The sequence below is a fragment of the Ranitomeya imitator genome, chromosome 9 (genome assembly GCF_032444005.1).
Source record: "Ranitomeya imitator isolate aRanImi1 chromosome 9, aRanImi1.pri, whole genome shotgun sequence".
Lineage (NCBI taxonomy): Eukaryota > Metazoa > Chordata > Amphibia > Anura > Dendrobatidae > Ranitomeya > Ranitomeya imitator.
Window position 1 is genome coordinate 8,921,865 of NC_091290.1, and position 18,936 is coordinate 8,940,800.

Sequence of the window (18,936 nt, forward strand, 5' to 3'; positions counted from 1 at the left end):
TGCCAGTCCTCTTCTCCCGATCATTGCTCTGGGGATCCGAACGGTACGGCTAATCTTACAGCAGGTCCACTGCCTTCAGGCGGGTCACCCCATCCGACTTCAATTGGACTATGCCACACGTGTGCCATACGTCAATCATCTAGCAGGTACCCACAGTTGAGCGCCATGGCCGAGGTACCTCACACTCTGATGGGCCGAGAGCTATCATTCGGTGATCTCGGCAGTACATATCCCTGGAGTAGAACACTGGGCAGCAGACATATTCAGCCGTCAGGGTTTCTCCTCAAGTGATGGGGAACTTCACCCGGAAGTCTTCCTTCAGATCTGCCTTCACTCGAGTACTGATGTAGGTCGGATGGCGTCCAAACTGAACGCCAATGTACTCAAGTTCATGGTTTGGCCTCGAGATCCAAGAGCATCGCAGTGCATGCTCTGTTCTTCCATGGTACCAATTTCCTTAACCCCTCTTCCGCTACTTCCGAGATCTTTTTGGAAGCAGGAAGCGCCCCAGTGATCCTGGGAGACCCACACTGACCATGTCAGGATTTCTTGTTTGCGGTACTAGTATTTTTCCGTCTTATTGCAACAAAACTGCAAATATGGGCTTCCTCGCAGGGAGTCTTCACCTGTGGTTCTTCCCTATTGCATACCGTTAGATCTTTGAGACCTTAATGGTCCTGGGGGTCTTACAGTAGACTCCCTTTTTTGACCCGGACAGACTTCACTATCAGTGAAGGTCGCTCCCATCTTTTCTCTGCGATCTTGTCATCCTAATGAGTCTTCAGAGCTTGCCGCTCTGTTTTTTCAGACTTTTTTCCTTATTACCATCAAGACAAGGTTGTCCTCAGGCCATCCCCTTCCCTTGTTACCAAGGTGGTATTGTATTCCCACTGGTACAGGGGCATCGTCCTTCTCTCATCTTTCGGCTCCAGTCCACATAACGGAATGGGTTCTCCATAATCTGGACGAAGTGAGTGCTCCGAGTAGGTACGTATCGAGGACCGCGTCCTTCTGAAGGTTGGACACTTTATTTGGGCTTCCTGACGGTAAGAAGGCTTCCTGACGGTCATAGGAAGGGTTTAGCCGTTTCATCGGCCATGTTAGCCTGGTGGATGCGTTTCACCATTCGAGAGTCCTTCCGTGCTAGATGTCAGCCTATCTCCCTATCTGAGGGCTCTAGGCACCAGACGTCTGCAAGCACGGCTGCAAGCTTGCGGATTCCTCCAGTCCACATGCATTCTTGAAGCACTATAATTCCCACACTTCCACAGATGTGAGTCTGGGCAGGCGGACTCTGCAGGCCGCGGTGGCGCACTTGTAAGTAGCGGTTACACAGGGCCTGATCTGATGTTGTTCCCACCCAGTGACTGCTTTGGGACGTCCCGCGGTCTGTGTCGCCCAATGAGGCAAAGGAGAAATAGGGATTTTTGTGTACTCACCGTAAAATCCTTTTCTCCGAGCCATTCATTGGGGGACACAGCTCCCACCCTGTAATTAGCTTGTGCTTGTTTTATAATTTGACATGCTATACTCTCATATATAATATGACATGCTATACGCTCATGTTATTGATCTACTGCTTTTGCATCGAACTGGTTAGCTGAGAGCCAGCAGGAGGGTGTATACTGCAGGGGAGGAGAGAACTTTCTTTGTTTCACTTAGTGGCAACCTCCTAGTGGCAGCAGCATACACCCACGGTCTGTCTCCCCCAATGAATGGCTTGGAGAAAAGGATTTTACGGTGAGTACACAAAAATCCCTATTTCTGCTGTAATGTAGAAACCTGCCATGTAACTTTAACCCCAGAAATCTGACCCATGTCACTTCATGTGTTAATAACTCTGAAGCTTAATCGTTTCCCAGTGATTCTCTGAGATTGTTTTTCGTGACACATTGTTCTTTATGTTAGTGGAAAATCTAGATTGATATGTTTTGTGTTAGTGAAAATATCGGAATTTTGGCAAAAATTGTGAAAAATGTGCAATTTTTTTACTTTCAGTCCTTTATATCCTTAGACCTGTCAGTAATGCAGTAGACGATAATTAATAAATCACATTTCCCATATTTCTACTTTACATCTGCATCGTTTTTCAAATTTCATTTTATTTTGTTAGGACGTTGGAAGGGTTAAGTTTAGCAACAATTTCTATTTTTTTTTTTAAGAAACTTACGAAATCTGTTTCTTTTGGGACCTATTCAGATGTAAATGGACTTTGAGGGTCCGATTATATTGGAAAAAGTGACACCATTTTAAATACCGCACTCCTCAAACACTTCAAAGCTACCCTGCAGGTGCTACACAGGAATGACTGCAAAGTAGAATGAAAACAAAATATTACATTTCACCTCTAAATTGTTGTAGCCCCATTTTTTCACTTTCATAATGGGTAGTATGACAAAATGAACCCCACAATTTGTTACCTAGTGTCTTCCGAGTGCGACAATACCCCACATGTGGTAAGAAGCCTCAGTTTGGGCAAATGGCTCTGAAGTGAAGGAGCGACATTCTTGTGCAGTAAAAAGACGTAAAAAAAAAAAAAGTGACACTGCTGGAAGGGAGACGAGACTGAATCAAAAGTGCCTCCATCTTTCTCATTATAGGGAATCTTTTGTCTGGGGTTTTGCCTGAATCGCAGTTCTGGAGATTTACATGGAAATCCCGGTGTAAGCGCTCAGCGCAGAGCGCAAGATAAATGTTAGCCAAGCCTTGCTATAACACAATAAAATGATCTTGTTTTTTTTTTTTTTTTTTTTTTTTTTTACAAAGTTTTTTTGTCGCCATGTTCTGAGACCTGTAAACATTTTTACACATTTTACACATTTTTTTTTTTTTTATCACGCTGAAGACTCGGTCAGCACCCGAGCATGATAACCTCTTATCCAATCATGATTGCTCATCACTAATTATCAGTATCCACGCAGGGCCAGGCACAGTGTCCCCTCCATGTTGTCCCCCATGATCATATGATCACCGTGCAGCTGTAGGTAACAGGAGCGGAGGGCCACAATTGTGATGTCTCCACACACTGGAGATTAAAGTGTTTTGTGGGGGTCTCTTCTCGGTGAGCCCTCTCCATCCCACCTTCTGACTGTTTTCTTGTTTGCTTTGCAGAAGGTGGAGCTTCCAGACAGTCCGCGATCTACATTCCTACTGGCGTTCAGCCCAGACAGGTGAATTTCTTCCTCTTCTTTCTGGCAGACGTGTCCGTAGAAAGCTGCTCTGCCTGCTGGCAGCGGATCATCTACAAGAGTCCATGTACTGTGCCAAGAAAATGTAGAAAACAGCCGTCTGAGTCCGCAGCCGCCGCCTCCATGTTTTCTGACAGACTGAGATCCTACGCTAAGCGTTTGCTTTCTTCGCCCTGTCCATGCCGTATAATGTCTCCTACATCAGTCATCACTAAATATCTTCATATAGGGCCACGCATGCCAGCCACCACTCCGCACACCGTCTATGGGACTGAGGAGGATAGGCCAGCGTGCCTGGGATCAGCGGGGGTCTCGGCAGTCAGGTTACGGTTGGCCATCCCCTATATTGTGGACTTGTATTATAATCTGACCCTTCGTGCTCTTTATTCCCGCAGGACCCTGCTGGCATCCACACACGTCAATCACAACATCTACATCACCGAGGTGAAGACGGGGCGATGCATCCATTCTCTGGTCGGACATCGTCGCACCCCCTGGTGTGTCACCTTCCATCCCACTATTCCAGGACTCATTGCATCCGGTTGCCTTGATGGTGAAGTGCGTATATGGGATTTACATGTGAGTATCTACCTGGCTGGAAGCTTTGGTCATTTTGTTTCCTTACCACTGCCTTTTAATTGGTTATTCCCACCTTAGTAAACTATCACCTGTCCGCAGGATGGCTGATAACGTGCCGATTCCTGGGCCCCCACAGCAGAGACCCCACTGATCTCGAAAATGACAAATGCCTATGATATGTGCACACAACACTCCCATCATCTCCACAGTCCCATAGATATATAGATGAGCATAAATATTCTCCGGCTCCGGCGTCCACGTCTTTCTTCCATGGCAGCAGGTTGAACACCTGACGACTGGTCACAGTCATATCATTAAAGAAACACAGCAAACATTTATGCAGATTTTTTTTTGCCTTCCTGTAGATGTAATGGAGTCTGATCTATCTAGTGGCAAAGATGATGTAAAACCTGTTTGTAAATAACATCTACCCTTCAGCAGTCACAGCGCACCGCTTTTGTTAAAAAAAAATCCTACTAATTTGCTGCAGTAGAGTCTGTGTAACTCCTTCATATAGCCGGCTGCACTGCTGCTTTTGACATGGATCCATTAGCGCACAGCCCCTGTCCGTTATCGGCTAAGAGCTGACGTTGTCCGGTTTCTCTGATCATCTTCTTCTCAATGTTAGGCTCCTTTTACACTTTTTGTGATTTTGCAGCCCCAATAGATTTCTATGGGGCCACAAAAACAGGCCGCAATAATTCCACGGCGCCGTATGGCCGTGGAAAAAAGAGCTTGTTCGATCTTTTTCACGGCTTACGGACACTGCCCCCACTGCAAATTAATGGGGCTGTGCGCCGTCACTTCCGGTTTTGCGGAACGTGACTTGTGTCGTTTGCAGGACAAGTTGTAGTATTAGTTGACAAGTTTCTAATCTAGAGGGTGCTGTCGCGATTCGCAGCACTTATTCTTGGGTGCGGGCCGGATAACTCGGCCGACATCTGCGCTATATGGAGGGGATTCAGCTCCTGTGCCTGCACCATACAGTGCGCACATCCGCTGTAAATGTGCGGTGGATGTCACCGAGGGGTTAACCACTTACAGGTATTCAGTGAGTCCTGTGTACCCCAATTTACAACTTATCCCGTAAAAAGTGAAGTTATAGCTTTTGAAACGCACAGGCAGCGTGCGCTGTACAAAAGGGACATGGACCCTCATCTTGGATATTAGGAAAATTTTTCCCCGTCGTCTGCACCGTCGGCTTCTTCCATCAGTTGTGTATTAGGCGATTACCCCGTCAGTGGTTCCTGGTAACCTCGCCGTTATATATTCATCAGCTGGAATAATTTGGATGAATATACAAGGTGGGGAATAACCAGGCTTTGTTTTTGCTGCAGTGGGGGGAGGCTCCTGCTGCAGCCACACACAGGACACTGTGGAGGAGGAGACTTTTTGGATCTCCTTGGACACAGAACATTTATTTTATATAGTTCTCTGGTTTACTTATAAGACAAATTAATATTTAAGGAGATTGAGGAAGGAAATGCTTGTTTATTTGATCCTTTTCTATGTGATCCTTTTAAAGAGGAGGGGCGTCTGACTGCCGGGATCCGATCTGATCGGGCACTTTTATTCCGTTAGAAGGAGCCTCGGTGCACATGTATGACAGCCATTCACTCCTTATGGGGCTGCCCAGCCGCATTGAGCCCATAGAGAATGAACGGAGCAGTAGTCGGTCGTCTGACCCTCCGCTACATTTTGTAACCGTGATACAAAGTCCCCGTGCTGCGGATTGGAGCCGGTCCCAGAAGTTGATCCCCCCCCAGTCCTATTGATAGCTGCTAACTTGTTTTCACTGGACAACTCCTGGGCCGGTGTATGTTGTAATCTTGTGGACACGGGTCGCCTTAGTCTTTTTTGCCTCTTGGTGTATAACGGCCTCTCTGGCGTCTTCTCCCCATCAGGGCGGCAGCGAGAGCTGGTTCACGGACAGTAACAATGCGATCGCCTCCTTGGCCTTCCATCCCACCGTTCAGCTGCTTCTTATCGCCACTGCCAATGAAATCCATTTCTGGGACTGGAGTCGGCGAGAGCCCTTCGCTGTGGTGAAGACGGGCAGCGAAATGGAGCGAGTTCGGTAAGTTCAGAGACCCAACAAAGCTGTAACCATGGCTATATCTATAGGGGTACGGTCTAGTGGTGCTGAAAGTCACGGCCACCTGGAGGGGTGAATGAGCTTGTGGGGTCACTGGGGTAAATTTGACTGCTTGTAAGCCCCTGCAGGCCGGCCTCCCTTACCGCCGTGTGCAGCAGTGTGACCGTGTGTCTATTGTGGTTGTCTGCTGCAGGAAGTCCCTGCGTAATCACGTCCGTGCCCATATAAAATAATCCAATCTATGCTCGCCTACCCTAGCGGTGCCGTCCCTGCGATGTTTGTGCAGCTATTCTAAGTGACATTTTGTTACCTGACCGCTGCAGTCGATGATCGGCTGCAACCTCTTAGTATCCCATCAGATTAATGGTCGCTGATTGGCTGCAGCAGTCACGTAACACAACAATGTCACGCGATCATTTGACATCGCATTATTGGCGCCACTATGGGAGGTGAATGTTATACATGTGTAATTGAAGGGGGGACTAATCTACTTCTGGACACGTCTTATAGCAGCTGATCTTCCCTGGGAACAAAAGGATTGGACATGTTGAAGTTCATCTGCCTGATCCCTTTCTTTCCCAACATAGTGTCTGTGAGCCCTTGCCAGGTTCAGCTGACAATAAGGGGGTTGCTTAGGACTGTGAGGTTGATGTCCTTTGCTTTTGATAAATCAGTGGATGTCTGGCAGCCCCCACAATCCGCGGTGTGCAGGTGCGGAGCCAGAACAGCACAGTGCCACACACACTGTAGTGGCTGTTCTCTGTACTGCAGCTCAGATCACGTTCACTTCAAAAGGAGCGGAGAACAGCCGCTACAATGTATGGAGTGGATTCTGATCTGGGTGTCGGATATTAATGACATCCAAGGGAAAGGGCGGCCATATTTCGTGGAAATCCTTGTCCGCCAAAAGAGCCCAAGCACAACACCGGCCGCTCCCCTGCAGATGTGAGATTTAGCCCTTGGGATCTCTGACTCTTCTGCATCTCGCTCATTAGCAGTACCCTGCTTATACTCGCCCCTGTCTGGTTGTCGGAACGGCTTATTAGTGCATAGTGTGGGCCGCCGTCCTTGTACCTGCCAGTGCACAGCATCGCAGGGAGCCGGAGAGGATGTAATTGTGGCGTCCTCATTGTCTCCCCCGCCATCGCTCATGAAGGAGCACCGCTGACTAATCTTGCACATTTATCGGAGCCGGGAGTTTGCAGCTGTCTCCACTTCTACCATTGTTCTCCTGATTTCTGGCGTCTTTGATCTAAGAAATGATAACAAACCGCCGTCTGCTGCACATCGGAGGCGGCGAGGGATGGAGCGCTGCTCTGAAGATGCTTTTCACTCCGGTCGCGGCTTCTCGGTTTTCATTCGCTGCTTTTGTTTCTGCTGTCGCCTCGATCAAAAGGGGCCACGTCTGGAAGAAACTGATGGCGGTATTATCACGGGTGCAGTAACTGATAACGTTTCGTCCCCTCCTCCCCTGACAATTATACGGGCCCCTCGCTCCTCAGTTATCAGAAGCTATACATTTTTTACCTTTCACTTACTGCAAATGAATCAAAATGAATATAATAATTTTGTTCCAGTTTGTGTGTACTGCGCCTATGCAGAGCTATGTGTCTCCATGGCAACAGACTAGTCGCACAATATGTAGTCAGGTCCAACGTCACTCGCTCTTTTTCACGTGTCTCCTATTTTTGCGACTATATATTTGTCAAATTTTCAAAAAGTATTAAGCATAGCTGCACAATCAGACGGCACGGGGTTTATTGTCTGTTACCATAGAGAAATAAGGATACATGGTGAGTTGTAGATTGGGAGTCTGACCGCTGCGTCCCGCCTCGATCATCCAGACATGGAAATTTTTGCCTTGTGAGAATATAGTGGCAGCACAGTTTCCCAAGTGCAGCTCCATTCACGCCCTCTGGAGCTGCGCTCTGCTTTTTCTAGGTGGCCTATATGGAATGAATGGAGTGACGGTCAGGCATGTGCCCCGCACCTTGATTATAACCATGATATCCTCGGCCGCCCTCTGTGATCGGACCCCCACTGGTCTATAAGTTACCACATATTCTATGCACGAGTGGTCACTTTTTAACCCCTTGTGCACTCAGTGACTGAACATTTCTTATACGGAGATAAGTGTTTCGCCCGGTGACTTGGATGAGACGTCCGTGTGATGAAAGTCCCAGGTTCTAATGTAACACCCAATTTTGTGTTTCTCCCCCAGACTGGTACGATTTGATCCCCTTGGGCATTATCTTCTTACGGCCATCGTGAACCCCTCTAACCAGCAGGTAAGAGCCACAATCGCCTGACCACGTGCCGGGCAGCAAAAGGGAAAAGCCTCCAGGTCGCCTTCCCTAGAAGCTGCAAAGGTCCTTTTACACTTGTCCATAGCCTTCTCTTTAAGATCAGCATGTGCTCTGCATTCTGCCCCCTTATTTCTGTGTTTGGGGAGTGGGACCCTTGGAATTGTGGTGTATGTCCTGGCACTTATGTCCGTCATGCACGACAAACTTTACCTAATGTGCTCCCCAAAGCCGCCAGTGCGCTGCACCGTGACGATCCTCCGTATATTATGGGGCACCATTCGCATTGTTCAATGTCCCGGACTCTGAACGCTTTTTGTGATCTGTTTTCTTGCAGAGCGATGAAGAATCGGAGATCCCTCTCGACAGTGCAGAGATTCCCATCTACCGTCAGCGCTCCCTACTGCCGACTCAACCGGTCCGCCGTACGCCGCTGCTCCACAACTTCCTGCACATGCTGTCATCGCGCTCATCGGGCACTCAGGCTGGAGAGCAGCCCCCAGTACAAGACTCGGCCACCCCATCCCCTCCGCCGCCACCTCCGCCCCCTCCTCCGACAACTGAAAGCACTCAAAGGCTTATTTATACTCGTATGCGAGACAGAGCGCCAGGTGTCACCGCTCCGTGCTGCCAAGACCCCAGTATGCTGTGCCTGTGCGTCCGATGCTCTAGTGCCCGGCTGTCCTCTTCCCTTTTCCCACACCCAGAAGCACCTGGTACTCCCTCCACTTCTTCGGGAGCTACCTCCACCTCCTATACTCCAGTCCAAACTGATCCCCAGCTTTCTTTGGAGCGGCAGCATCACCAGTCTTCTGCCCAGCACGACCACGGACTCTTGAGCCGACCGTCTGCCTTCAGTAGCGTGCACAGCAGCACCGCCGGTAACACCTTGCGTAGTCTGAGCCTGGGCCCCATGCGCCGCTCACTCGCTGGACAGCCGTCTCGTTACCAACAGCCGACCACTGACATCGGCGGCTCTGAGTGGACTCGCACAGTGCTTAGTATGGGGTCTCGTTCTGAAATGGAGCCCATGCCACCTCCCCGGACGAGCGCCTCGTCTGTAAGCCTGTTGTCTGTCCTCAGGCAGCAGGAAGGCGAGGCCTCATCGTCCGTCTATACTTCCGCCACGGAGGGCAGAGGATTTTCCGCCACGGATCAGGATAGTGCTGGCAGTCAGCCTCCCATACACCCCACCACCTCCCGAACAGAGCTGCACTGTGATCTCAGGCGCTTCTTCATGGAGTATGACCGGCAATACGACCTGGAACCCGGAGCGCCGGGCACCACACAAGGGCAGGCTCACGAGATGCTAAACAACAACCTGGAGCCCGAGCAGCCAGGTCCTTCACATCAGGCAAACCAGGCGCACGGGGCGGAGGGCGCTGCAAACCAGCCCAGAGGGCACATGAACCGCTGCCGTGCCTGCCACAACCTGCTGACATTCAATAACGACACTCTGCGCTGGGAGAGGACCCCGCCAACATATTCCGAAAGCGAGAGCATGCCCACCTGGACGCCACCCCCGGATTCTCCGCCAACCACTTTCCAGGCTGGTCTGGCCGCTGGCAGCCCAGAGCAGCCCGGTGCCGCAGGGGTGGAAACGCCAGACATTGGGAATATACCTGGTGGCGGTGGACGTTTGGAAGCTGGGACAGCGCAGGAAGAACGGACAGTGGGGGTAGCTTATAATCCTGAGACCGAACACTGGGAGCGGGTCTACAGTCAGCCCGCCACCGTAAACAGAGCTCCGAATGTATCCCAAGAGGCCTTACCGCAAGATCTCCACGAGGAGAGCACCGAGGAGGACTCTCTAAGAAGGTAAGAGCTGCACCCAGGTCTGCTCCTCCTAGAACCATATGCATACATTCACAACTTGGTGTCACTATTCCCCTTGTCATTGGGTCCGAACTGATGAGCCCGTGTCGTTGGTGGGGACTTATGGATGGTTGCACCCAGTTGTCAGTGAATTTATACATTTTCCAACTGGAATAACTGAGGATCCCCCGTAAAGCAAAATGGCTTTCACCGGGAATATTGTGGCTTTATAGCCTTTAAAAGGGTCTTCTAACCTCAAAGAGATGGCGCATTGCTCGGATATAATATCGGTTTATGAGTGGTTGGGGGTCTATGTCTGTAATCCTGAGAATGAGCATTGATTCTGTGGCCCCTTCCCTGCAGAGCCGCGCTCGGCCACCCACTGTGCAGTGGAGCTGCAGTAAGGAAAATCCGTAAAGGGCCTGCGGCTCCGAATCTGCGCTGCACCCCCTCATTCTCGGCATCGGTGGGGGTCTCTGAGCGTATGAATGAGTGTTAAGCGGCACTCATGGGTATTCGGAATTCTTAAAGGGGTTGTTGACAAGCTAGCGCCTATCCATACTATCAACGGATTGTCCACAGATGGGGCCATTTTTTTTTTTTTTTTTTTTTTTTACATGTATGTATTTATGGCTAAAAGTAATTTTTGCACTAGGGTTTACAATCTCTTGTTTCTCTTCACCTTCATTTTTGATGTGTGCCATGGTCACAAATCAGCTTAGCAGCTCAGAAAAATGAAGGTGAAAGTGTTAACTCCCTGCCAGACTGTCATAGCGAGCTCACTGCCGGACCCTCAGTTTCTTCATTACGCAGGCGCCGCAGCACAAGGGCTTTAGGAGGCAAATGGAGCAACATGTTTAATGAAATATAATCCTAAGAATGATTTTTTAACCCCAAATAACATGTGTTTAGGTAAAAAAAAAAAAAGTCCCCCAAAGTGGACAACCCTTTTTTACTAACTTGGATCGTTGGGGTCTCTCAGCTGGTAAAGCAGGCCTGAGGGACACAGGAAGGACTGTGCTGCTATTCCTTCCTTCCACCTGGTGGCGCTGCAGGTCAAGACATTATTCCACTTCTCCTGTAGCGCAGCGGAGCTCGTCCTGACTCTGGAGCGGTCACTGTCGGGGGTTGGGAGTTTTGGTGTAAATTGCACCCCTGCTCCATTCTTGTATAGCCCCTCTAATGCCCCTAGAATGTGGGGTGGTCTGGATGGGGTCTGCTCACTGCAGCCCCCAGGACCCGGATATATCGTATCTAGGCAGCTGCGCTCTGTGTATGTCAGTGTGGAGATACGTGACCATTAGTGGGGGCGCCCGCCACTGTACTTAATATCACACTTGCCAGAGTGTGGACCTCACCCCAAGAGTCACATGTGGAGGTGATGAGACCCCCACGTCTGTCACAGAGATGGAAAATGAGAGGTGCCAGGTTAATTATCTCTCCCGGTTAACGAGCTCAGGACATCGGACTCATGTCTGTGGTCGGACAGCGGGTAAAACGCGTAGGAGGACGAGGAGACGATGCTGATCTGCAGGGGAATCCGACAGGAAGGGGCCGGTGGTAATGGTCGCACTGTTTAACCAATATGGCCGCCACGCTGAGAACGTGTGGGCGCTGCCAGGAGGACATGGGGCGGCGATATCCAACCTGAGGGAAACTACAACCCCCAGCATGCTCGAACAACCATAGATTGTGACCACTGCTGCGGGATATGTTAGCTCCACCGTCAGGGGGCAGATGGGTTACTCTTGTGTAGAGGCGGCCTCGTGATGTAATCTGGTGACCGCCGTCAACTTTATCACATGAAAGCTAAGAACAGCATAAAGATGGAGGCTGGATCCATATCCATAGGGATCACTGGTGTCCCCGCCATCGGCGAGTTACCACCTTTCCATAGGGATCAGAGGGGGGTCCCAGCCATCGGCCAGTTACCACCTTTCTATATGATCGGAAGGGGGAGTCCCAGCCATCGGCCAGTTACCACCTTTCTATATGGAGCGGGTGGGGTCCCAGCCATCGGCCAGTTACCACCTTTCTATATGGAGCGGGTGGGGTCCCAGCCATCGGCCAGTTACCACCTTTCTATATGGAGCGGGTGGGGTCCCAGCGATCGGCCAGTTACCACCTTTCTACAGGGATCGGGGTGGGGTCCCAGCCATCGGCCAGTTACCACCTTTCTATAGGATCGGGGTGGGGTCCCAGCCATCGGTCAGTTACCAGCTTTCTATAGGGATCGGAGGGGGGTCCCAGTCATCGACCAATTACCACCTTTCTATAGGGATCTGAGGGGGTCCCAGCCATCGACCAATTACCACCTTTCTATAGGGATCGGAGGGGAGTCCCAGGCATCGGCCAGTTACCACCTTTCTACAGGGATCGGGGTGGGGTCCCAGCCATCGGCCAGTCACCACCTTTCTATAGGATCAGAGGGGAGTCCCAGCCATCGGCCAGTTACCACCTTTCTATAGGATCAGAGGGGAGTCCCAGCCATCGGCCAGTTACCACCTTTCTATAGGATCAGAGGGGAGTCCCAGCCATCGGCCAGTTACCACCTTTCTATAGGATCAGAGGGGAGTCCCAGCCATCGGCCAGTTACCACCTTTCTATAGGGATCGGAGGGGAGTCCCAGGCATCGGCCAGTTACCACCTTTCTATAGGGATAGGAGAGGAGTCCCAGCCATCGGCCAGTTACCACCTTTCTATAGGGATAGGAGAGGAGTCCCAGCCATCGGCCAGTTACCACCTTTCTATAGGGATCGGAGGGGGGTCCCAGCCATCGGCCAGTTACCACCTTTCTATAGGGATAGGAGAGGAGTCCCAGCCATCGGCCAGTTACCACCTTTCTACAGGGATCGGAGGGGAGTCCCAGCCATCGGCCAGTTACCACCTTTCTATAGGGATAGGAGGGGGGTCCCAGCCATCGGCCAGTTACCACCTTTCTATAGGGATCGGAGGGGAGTCCCAGCCATCGGCCAGTTACCACCTTTCTATAGGGATCGGAGGGGAGTCCCAGCCATCGGCCAGTTACCACCTTTCTATAGGGATCGGAGGGGAGTCCCAGCCATCGGCCAGTTACCACCTTTCTACAGGGATCGGAGGGGAGTCCCAGCCATCGGCCAGTTACCACCTTTCTATAGGGATAGGAGGGGGGTCCCAGCCATCGGCCAGTTACCACCTTTCTATAGGGATAGGAGGGGGGTCCCAGCCATCGGCCAGTTACCACCTTTCTATAGGGATAGGAGGGGGGTCCCAGCCATCGGCCAGTTACCACCTTTCTATAGGGATAGGAGGGGGGTCCCAGCCATCGGCCAGTTACCACCTTTCTATAGGATCGGAGGGGAGTCCCAGCCATCGACCAATTACCACCTTTCTATAGGGATCGGAGGGGGGTCCCAGCCATCGACCAATTACCACCTTTCTATAGGATCAGAGGGGAGTCCCAGCCACCGGCCAGTTACCACCTTTCTATAGGGATAGGAGGGGGGTCCCAGCCATCGGCCAGTTACCACCTTTCTATAGGGATCGGAGGGGGGTCCCAGCCATCGGCCAGTTACCACCTTTCTATAGGGATAGGAGGGGGGTCCCAGCCATCGGCCAGTTACCACCTTTCTACAGGGATTGGAGGGGAGTCCCAGCCATCGACCAGTTACCACCTTTCTATAGGGATAGGAGGGGGGTCCCAGCCATCGGCCAGTTACCACCTTTCTACAGGGATAGGAGAGGAGTCCCAGCCATCGACCAGTTACCACCTTTCTATAGGGATAGGAGGGGGGTCCCAGCCATCGGCCAGTTACCACCTTTCTATAGGGATAGGAGGGGGGTCCCAGCCATCGGCCAGTTACCACCTTTCTATAGGGATCGGAGGGGAGTCCCAGCCATCGGCCAGTTACCACCTTTCTACAGGGATTGGAGGGGAGTCCCAGCCATCGGCCAGTTACCACCTTTCTATAGGATCGGAGGGGGGGGTCCCAGCCATCGGCCAGTTACCACCTTTCTATAGGGATCGGAGGGGGGGTCCCAGCCATCGACCAATTACCGCCATTCTATAGGGATAGGAGGGGGGTCCCAGCCATCGACCAATTACCACCTTTCTATAGGGATCGGAGGGGGGTCCCAGCCATTGGCATTTGCTGAGAACTACAGAAACTCTTTAAAGGGGTTTTCCGTCGCCGCTCACTGCCACGACAGGAGACCAGCGGCACCTATGAGGTGGTGTCCAGGACGCTCGTGTGATCGGCAGGTATCCTTCACCTGTCGTTACAATCGCGATGCGTCCTGTCGGTTAGATTAGGATGGGTGCACGGTACCTGCCGATGGTGCATGTGTCCGGTTTCTATAGACCAGAATGCCGCTTTAAGCCCTCAATGCCAGGTGTCTCTTACTGCTCCTGGGACTCGTAGCCTATTTGTGTGTTCTATCCTTATTTGCTCTCATCAACTCTATTCTCCTCTCCATGACGGTCACCCTTTGACCTCCAGACAAGTTTGCAGCACTCTTGTTGGCGGGGTCATCGCACCCGCTGGAGCAGACATCCTGGACCCACGGGATTCCGCCGGCTATCTGCAGATATTCTCTTTGTAAATGATTTTATGTTGTCATCCATCTTGCACTTTCCTAAATGTCACTTTATCCCAGCGATCCATCACGCGGCCCCTCCAGACAGGACGAGGCCCTATTCTCTTCAGCGGTTTCACACAAGCGTAATATGAGCAGGAGCTGGTCCGATTCTCTTATGCTGTAACTTGCCGTCTGCTCTTTTTCCATGGGCGGATTCGTCATCAGCATTCTGCCAGCACTATAGGAGCTACATCGTCCTTCCTCTCTTATATCCATCATACATTGCTCTGCTCTGAACGCTCTATTCCCTACCAAGGTTTCTGCACACATTAGAGCTCCGGCCACCTTGATAAGTATTCTCCTTTACACCTTTTTCCACTCCAGAAAATCCACAGGGTTTCTTTTGCTCATGGACATGGCCTTCGCTCCACTATGGGGACTTTTGTTTGCCCGAGGCGGCTGGTAGGATCACTTTGGGGTGTGTGGGGTCTCCAAGATCCGGCCGGAGGATCCAAATGTTGCTACTTTTGTCATGAGCCTCCGCTGAGCCGGCAGGTGCTGCCCTGATTCTGCGCAATGCTCTCCGAGGGGGAAATCTTTATTAATAGATGTAGATGGTGGGGGTCTGCGCTCCCTGGAGACAATCTGTATCCCTTTGCTTGCCTGGATGGAGACCCAGACGTGCCTAAGGCAGTGCAGAACTCTGCCTCACCGTATGGCGTCTTCATCGCGGGCGTGACAACATTTTCCTTACACTTTAACGCCGCGTGTGCATAGGACAAAGTGTGCTCCCATGTGGCATATAGGGGACAAGAAGGAGGCCTCTGCGCAGACTGGCAGAGGAAAGATCATGCCACTCACCGAAATATCAGCCATTCCCGTCCAGCCCGTCAGACTATTAATATGAGCAGGGGACATGGAAGAAACGATCGGGCAGGTGGATTTCTACATGCCCGATCATTTGATCGTCAGGTGTCTGGCAGCAGTTTGATCCCTCTCCCCCTTCCAGAACACATGCGCGCTCGGTGGATCTAAGCATGCACGTGTAATGAAGGGGCCGGGAATAGCTTTCTCATCCTGCAGGAAGTACAGCTCTGGGGCACAAACTGCTGCACTGTTAGGTAAAATACAGACTACGGGAAGAGGAGCGGGATGAACCATGTGGAGGTGATCGAGGGGCCGTTAGACATTTTATCGGTAAAGCGATCACTGTCATTATTGCATCCGATGATGGCGGCATGTGGGGGGGTTTGTATCACTCCTCCATAACTGTCTGATCCTTATAATCCCTACTGATCCTACAACTTCACGTGGTACCCCAGAACTCCTCCAGGACCCCAGTGTTATCAGAGATGGCGCTATTTATATCTGACTACTAGTTTAAAGGGGCACTGCTCTCATAAAGGCACCCCACTAATTCTGATTTAGTGCTGCAGCCCCCTTTTATCTTTGGTGCTCCAATTAAGAGAAAAGCGGTGCACAGCGCAGAGATCTGTAAAGTGACGGCGCGGGGTCCGTAAATCCCATGTTGTGCTCAGTCTCCTGCGTCCGTGGGCCGCGCTCCATCCTGCCACCTCTGGGCATCGTCCCCTGCTGACTCCCTCCTCGCCTCCGTCTTCTGCTCCGCATACATCCCCTCTCCGCGCTTTCTCTGCCTTATCTTCCTTTCCCCGTTCTTTATCTGTCCTCTCTGAAAAGCAGCTTAGCTCCGGGCTCCGCGCCGTCCGGGCTGGTTGGCGTTTTCCTGCCGCTCTAAACCTGCTGTCACAGATAAGTTTTTTAGTAACGTGAAGTACAATTCAGCATCTTTCTGCCCTCAATTCCTTTCTTCCACTCTAGAGAATGGTAGCCGGCATCCACCCGGCCTCCACAGAGGGGGGAGACGAGCGGCATCGAGCGGAGGCGAGCCTTTGCCAGTGCCGCGTCTTCCACTCCTTTGTTCGTCCTAATAGGATATGTAAATTCCAATCTGGGAGAAAATGGAACATTTTTAATGAAACGGCAAAGTACAAAGGTTCTCAGAATCAAAAGGAAAATCCCCGCGCTTGTGAATCAGACGCTCGAAGAGACATGACGGAAACGGTGAATGGCCTCTGTCTCCTCACGTCTCATCCAGGTCTTTATGTGCCCCTCAGAGCGAAAAGTGCAAGATCTGTCACCAGTGATCACAGTAAGGACTGGACGTTGGGATCGTTCAGTTACATCCTGTTTTATACTCCAGAGCTGCACTCACTATTCTGCTGGTACAGTCACTGTGTACATAATTTACATTACTGATCCTGAGTTACATCCTGTATCATACACCATAGCTGCACTCACTATTCTGCTGGTGCAGTCACTGTATACATACATTACTGATCCTGAGTTACATCCTGTATTATACTCCAGAGCTGCACACACTATTCTGCTGGTGCAGTCACGGTGTACATACAATACATTACTGATCCTGAGTTACCTCCTGTATTATACCCCAGAGCTGCACTCACTATTCTGCTGGTGCAGTCACTGTGTACATACATTACTGATCCTGAGTTACATCCTGTATTATACCCCAGAGCTGCACTCACTATTCTGCTGGTGCAGTCACTGTGTACATACATTACATTACTGATCCTGAGTTACATCCTGTATTAGGCTGTGTGCACACGATGCAGATTTTGTGCAAAAAAATCTGCTGCAGTTCTGCACTAAATCTGCATCTCCTGGCAGAATCTGCAGATGCGTTTTTGATGCGTTTTTTGTGCAGAAATCTGCATAAAAAACGCATCAAAAACGCACCTGCAGATTTCTATTATGGAGGGGTGCAGAAACGCTGCAGAACTGCACAAAAGAAGTGACAGGCACTTCTTTGAAATCTGCAGCGTTTCTGCGCAGATTTTTCTGCACCATGTGCACAGCTTTTTTTTTTCACATTGATTTACATTGTACTGTGATCACAGTGCAGTTCTGCAGCGTTTCTGCTGCAGAAAAATCTGCTGCAGTTCTGCACTAAATCTGCATCGTGTGCACATACCCTTATACTCCAGAGCTGCACCCACTATTCTGATGGTGCAGTCACTGTGTACATACATTACATTACTGATCCTGAGTTACATCCTGTATTATACCCCAGAGCTGCACTCACTATTCTGCTGGTGCAGTCACTGTGTACATACATTACATTACTGATCCTGAGTTACATCCTGTATTATACCCCAGAGCTGCACTCACTATTCTGCTGGTGCAGTCACTGTGTACATACATTACATTACTGATCCTGAGTTACATCCTGTATTATACCCCAGAGCTGCACTCACTATTCTGCTGGTGCAGTCACTGTGTACATACATTACATTACTGATCCTGAGTTACATCCTATATTATAACCCAGAGCTGCACTCACTATTCTGCTGGTGCAGTCACTGTGTGCATACATTACATTACTGATCCACACATGACGTGCCGAGTGTCCACGTGGTCGGGGAACTTCCTTTCTTGCACGATCCGGTCACTTCTTTTGGGAGGTGACACGCTTATTTCTGCCTATTTGACTCCTGTGTCCCTGGATAATTGGGAAGATTGGGCGTCTTGGAATCTTCAGGTATAAGCTGTGTTGCATCGGTGCTTGCAATCTTCCATCCTTCTTGCCATATTTTACTCCTTGGCCCTAGGGGCTATTATTTCCTGCTGGCTCCCGGCCTTTATAACACGGCTTCCATCGATAATGTAGTTGCATTGTTCGTGGTCCTGGTTGTGGCTTGTCAACCAATGTGTGAAACCCGCCATATTCTGATGTTACTAATAGAACCCAGCCTTTGCAAAATAATTAGTATTTGTGCATTGTTACTAAAGTATTGGCGTCCCGGGAAGCATCAGTGTTTCGGAAGGTAAGCTGGTGACAGGTGACTTGTGCTACTGCAGGCGGTCAACCGTAGAGGGTCGGAAGAGCCCACCGAGGGAAGAGGTGATGGAGCAAAGACAATTACTGACCGCGGTGCAGATCCGGAGGGGGGGGGCTGATTATTAAGGAGAATGTGGCGTCCTTATAGGTGGTCCGGCTGTCATCTCGTTGCAGACGTGTTCCCAGCTCTTCCAAGGAGGGCAGGATTTCTGTGGGGGGGTCTTACGGCGATGTGAACACGTTTTAAGTTTTGCAGCAGATTTATCTGATGCAAAAACCAGAATGTTGGCAGGAAAAACGCTGTGTAAAATCTGAACATTTTTCGAATGCGTTTCTGCTTTTTGTTTAGGTGAAAATCACTGAACGACCCAACGATGCAGACATGAAATAATGCAAATAATCGGCGTGTGCCAGAGATGTCAGGAATCTTTCAGTTTGCTATAGAAAAGTCACTGTGGAAGCGTAATGTGGGAACAAACCCAAAGGATGGATTTACTGCACATATATTTGGTGCCATTA

The 18,936-nt window shown here is 50.5% G+C and overlaps 1 protein-coding gene across 6 annotated transcripts in view; it reads left to right on the plus strand.

Moving 5' to 3' along the window:
* Positions 1-18,936, plus strand: part of AMBRA1 (autophagy and beclin 1 regulator 1) — a 59,626-nt gene that overhangs the window by 12,310 nt on the left and 28,380 nt on the right. For all 6 annotated transcript variants that reach the window (XM_069739901.1, XM_069739904.1, XM_069739900.1 and 3 more), the window contains exons 3-7: positions 3,112-3,170; positions 3,584-3,767; positions 5,672-5,844; positions 8,084-8,150; positions 8,503-9,983. In XM_069739901.1, coding sequence (XP_069596002.1) covers positions 3,112-3,170; positions 3,584-3,767; positions 5,672-5,844; positions 8,084-8,150; positions 8,503-9,983 — 1,964 coding nt within the window. The remainder of the gene's footprint in view (positions 1-3,111; positions 3,171-3,583; positions 3,768-5,671; positions 5,845-8,083; positions 8,151-8,502; positions 9,984-18,936) is intronic.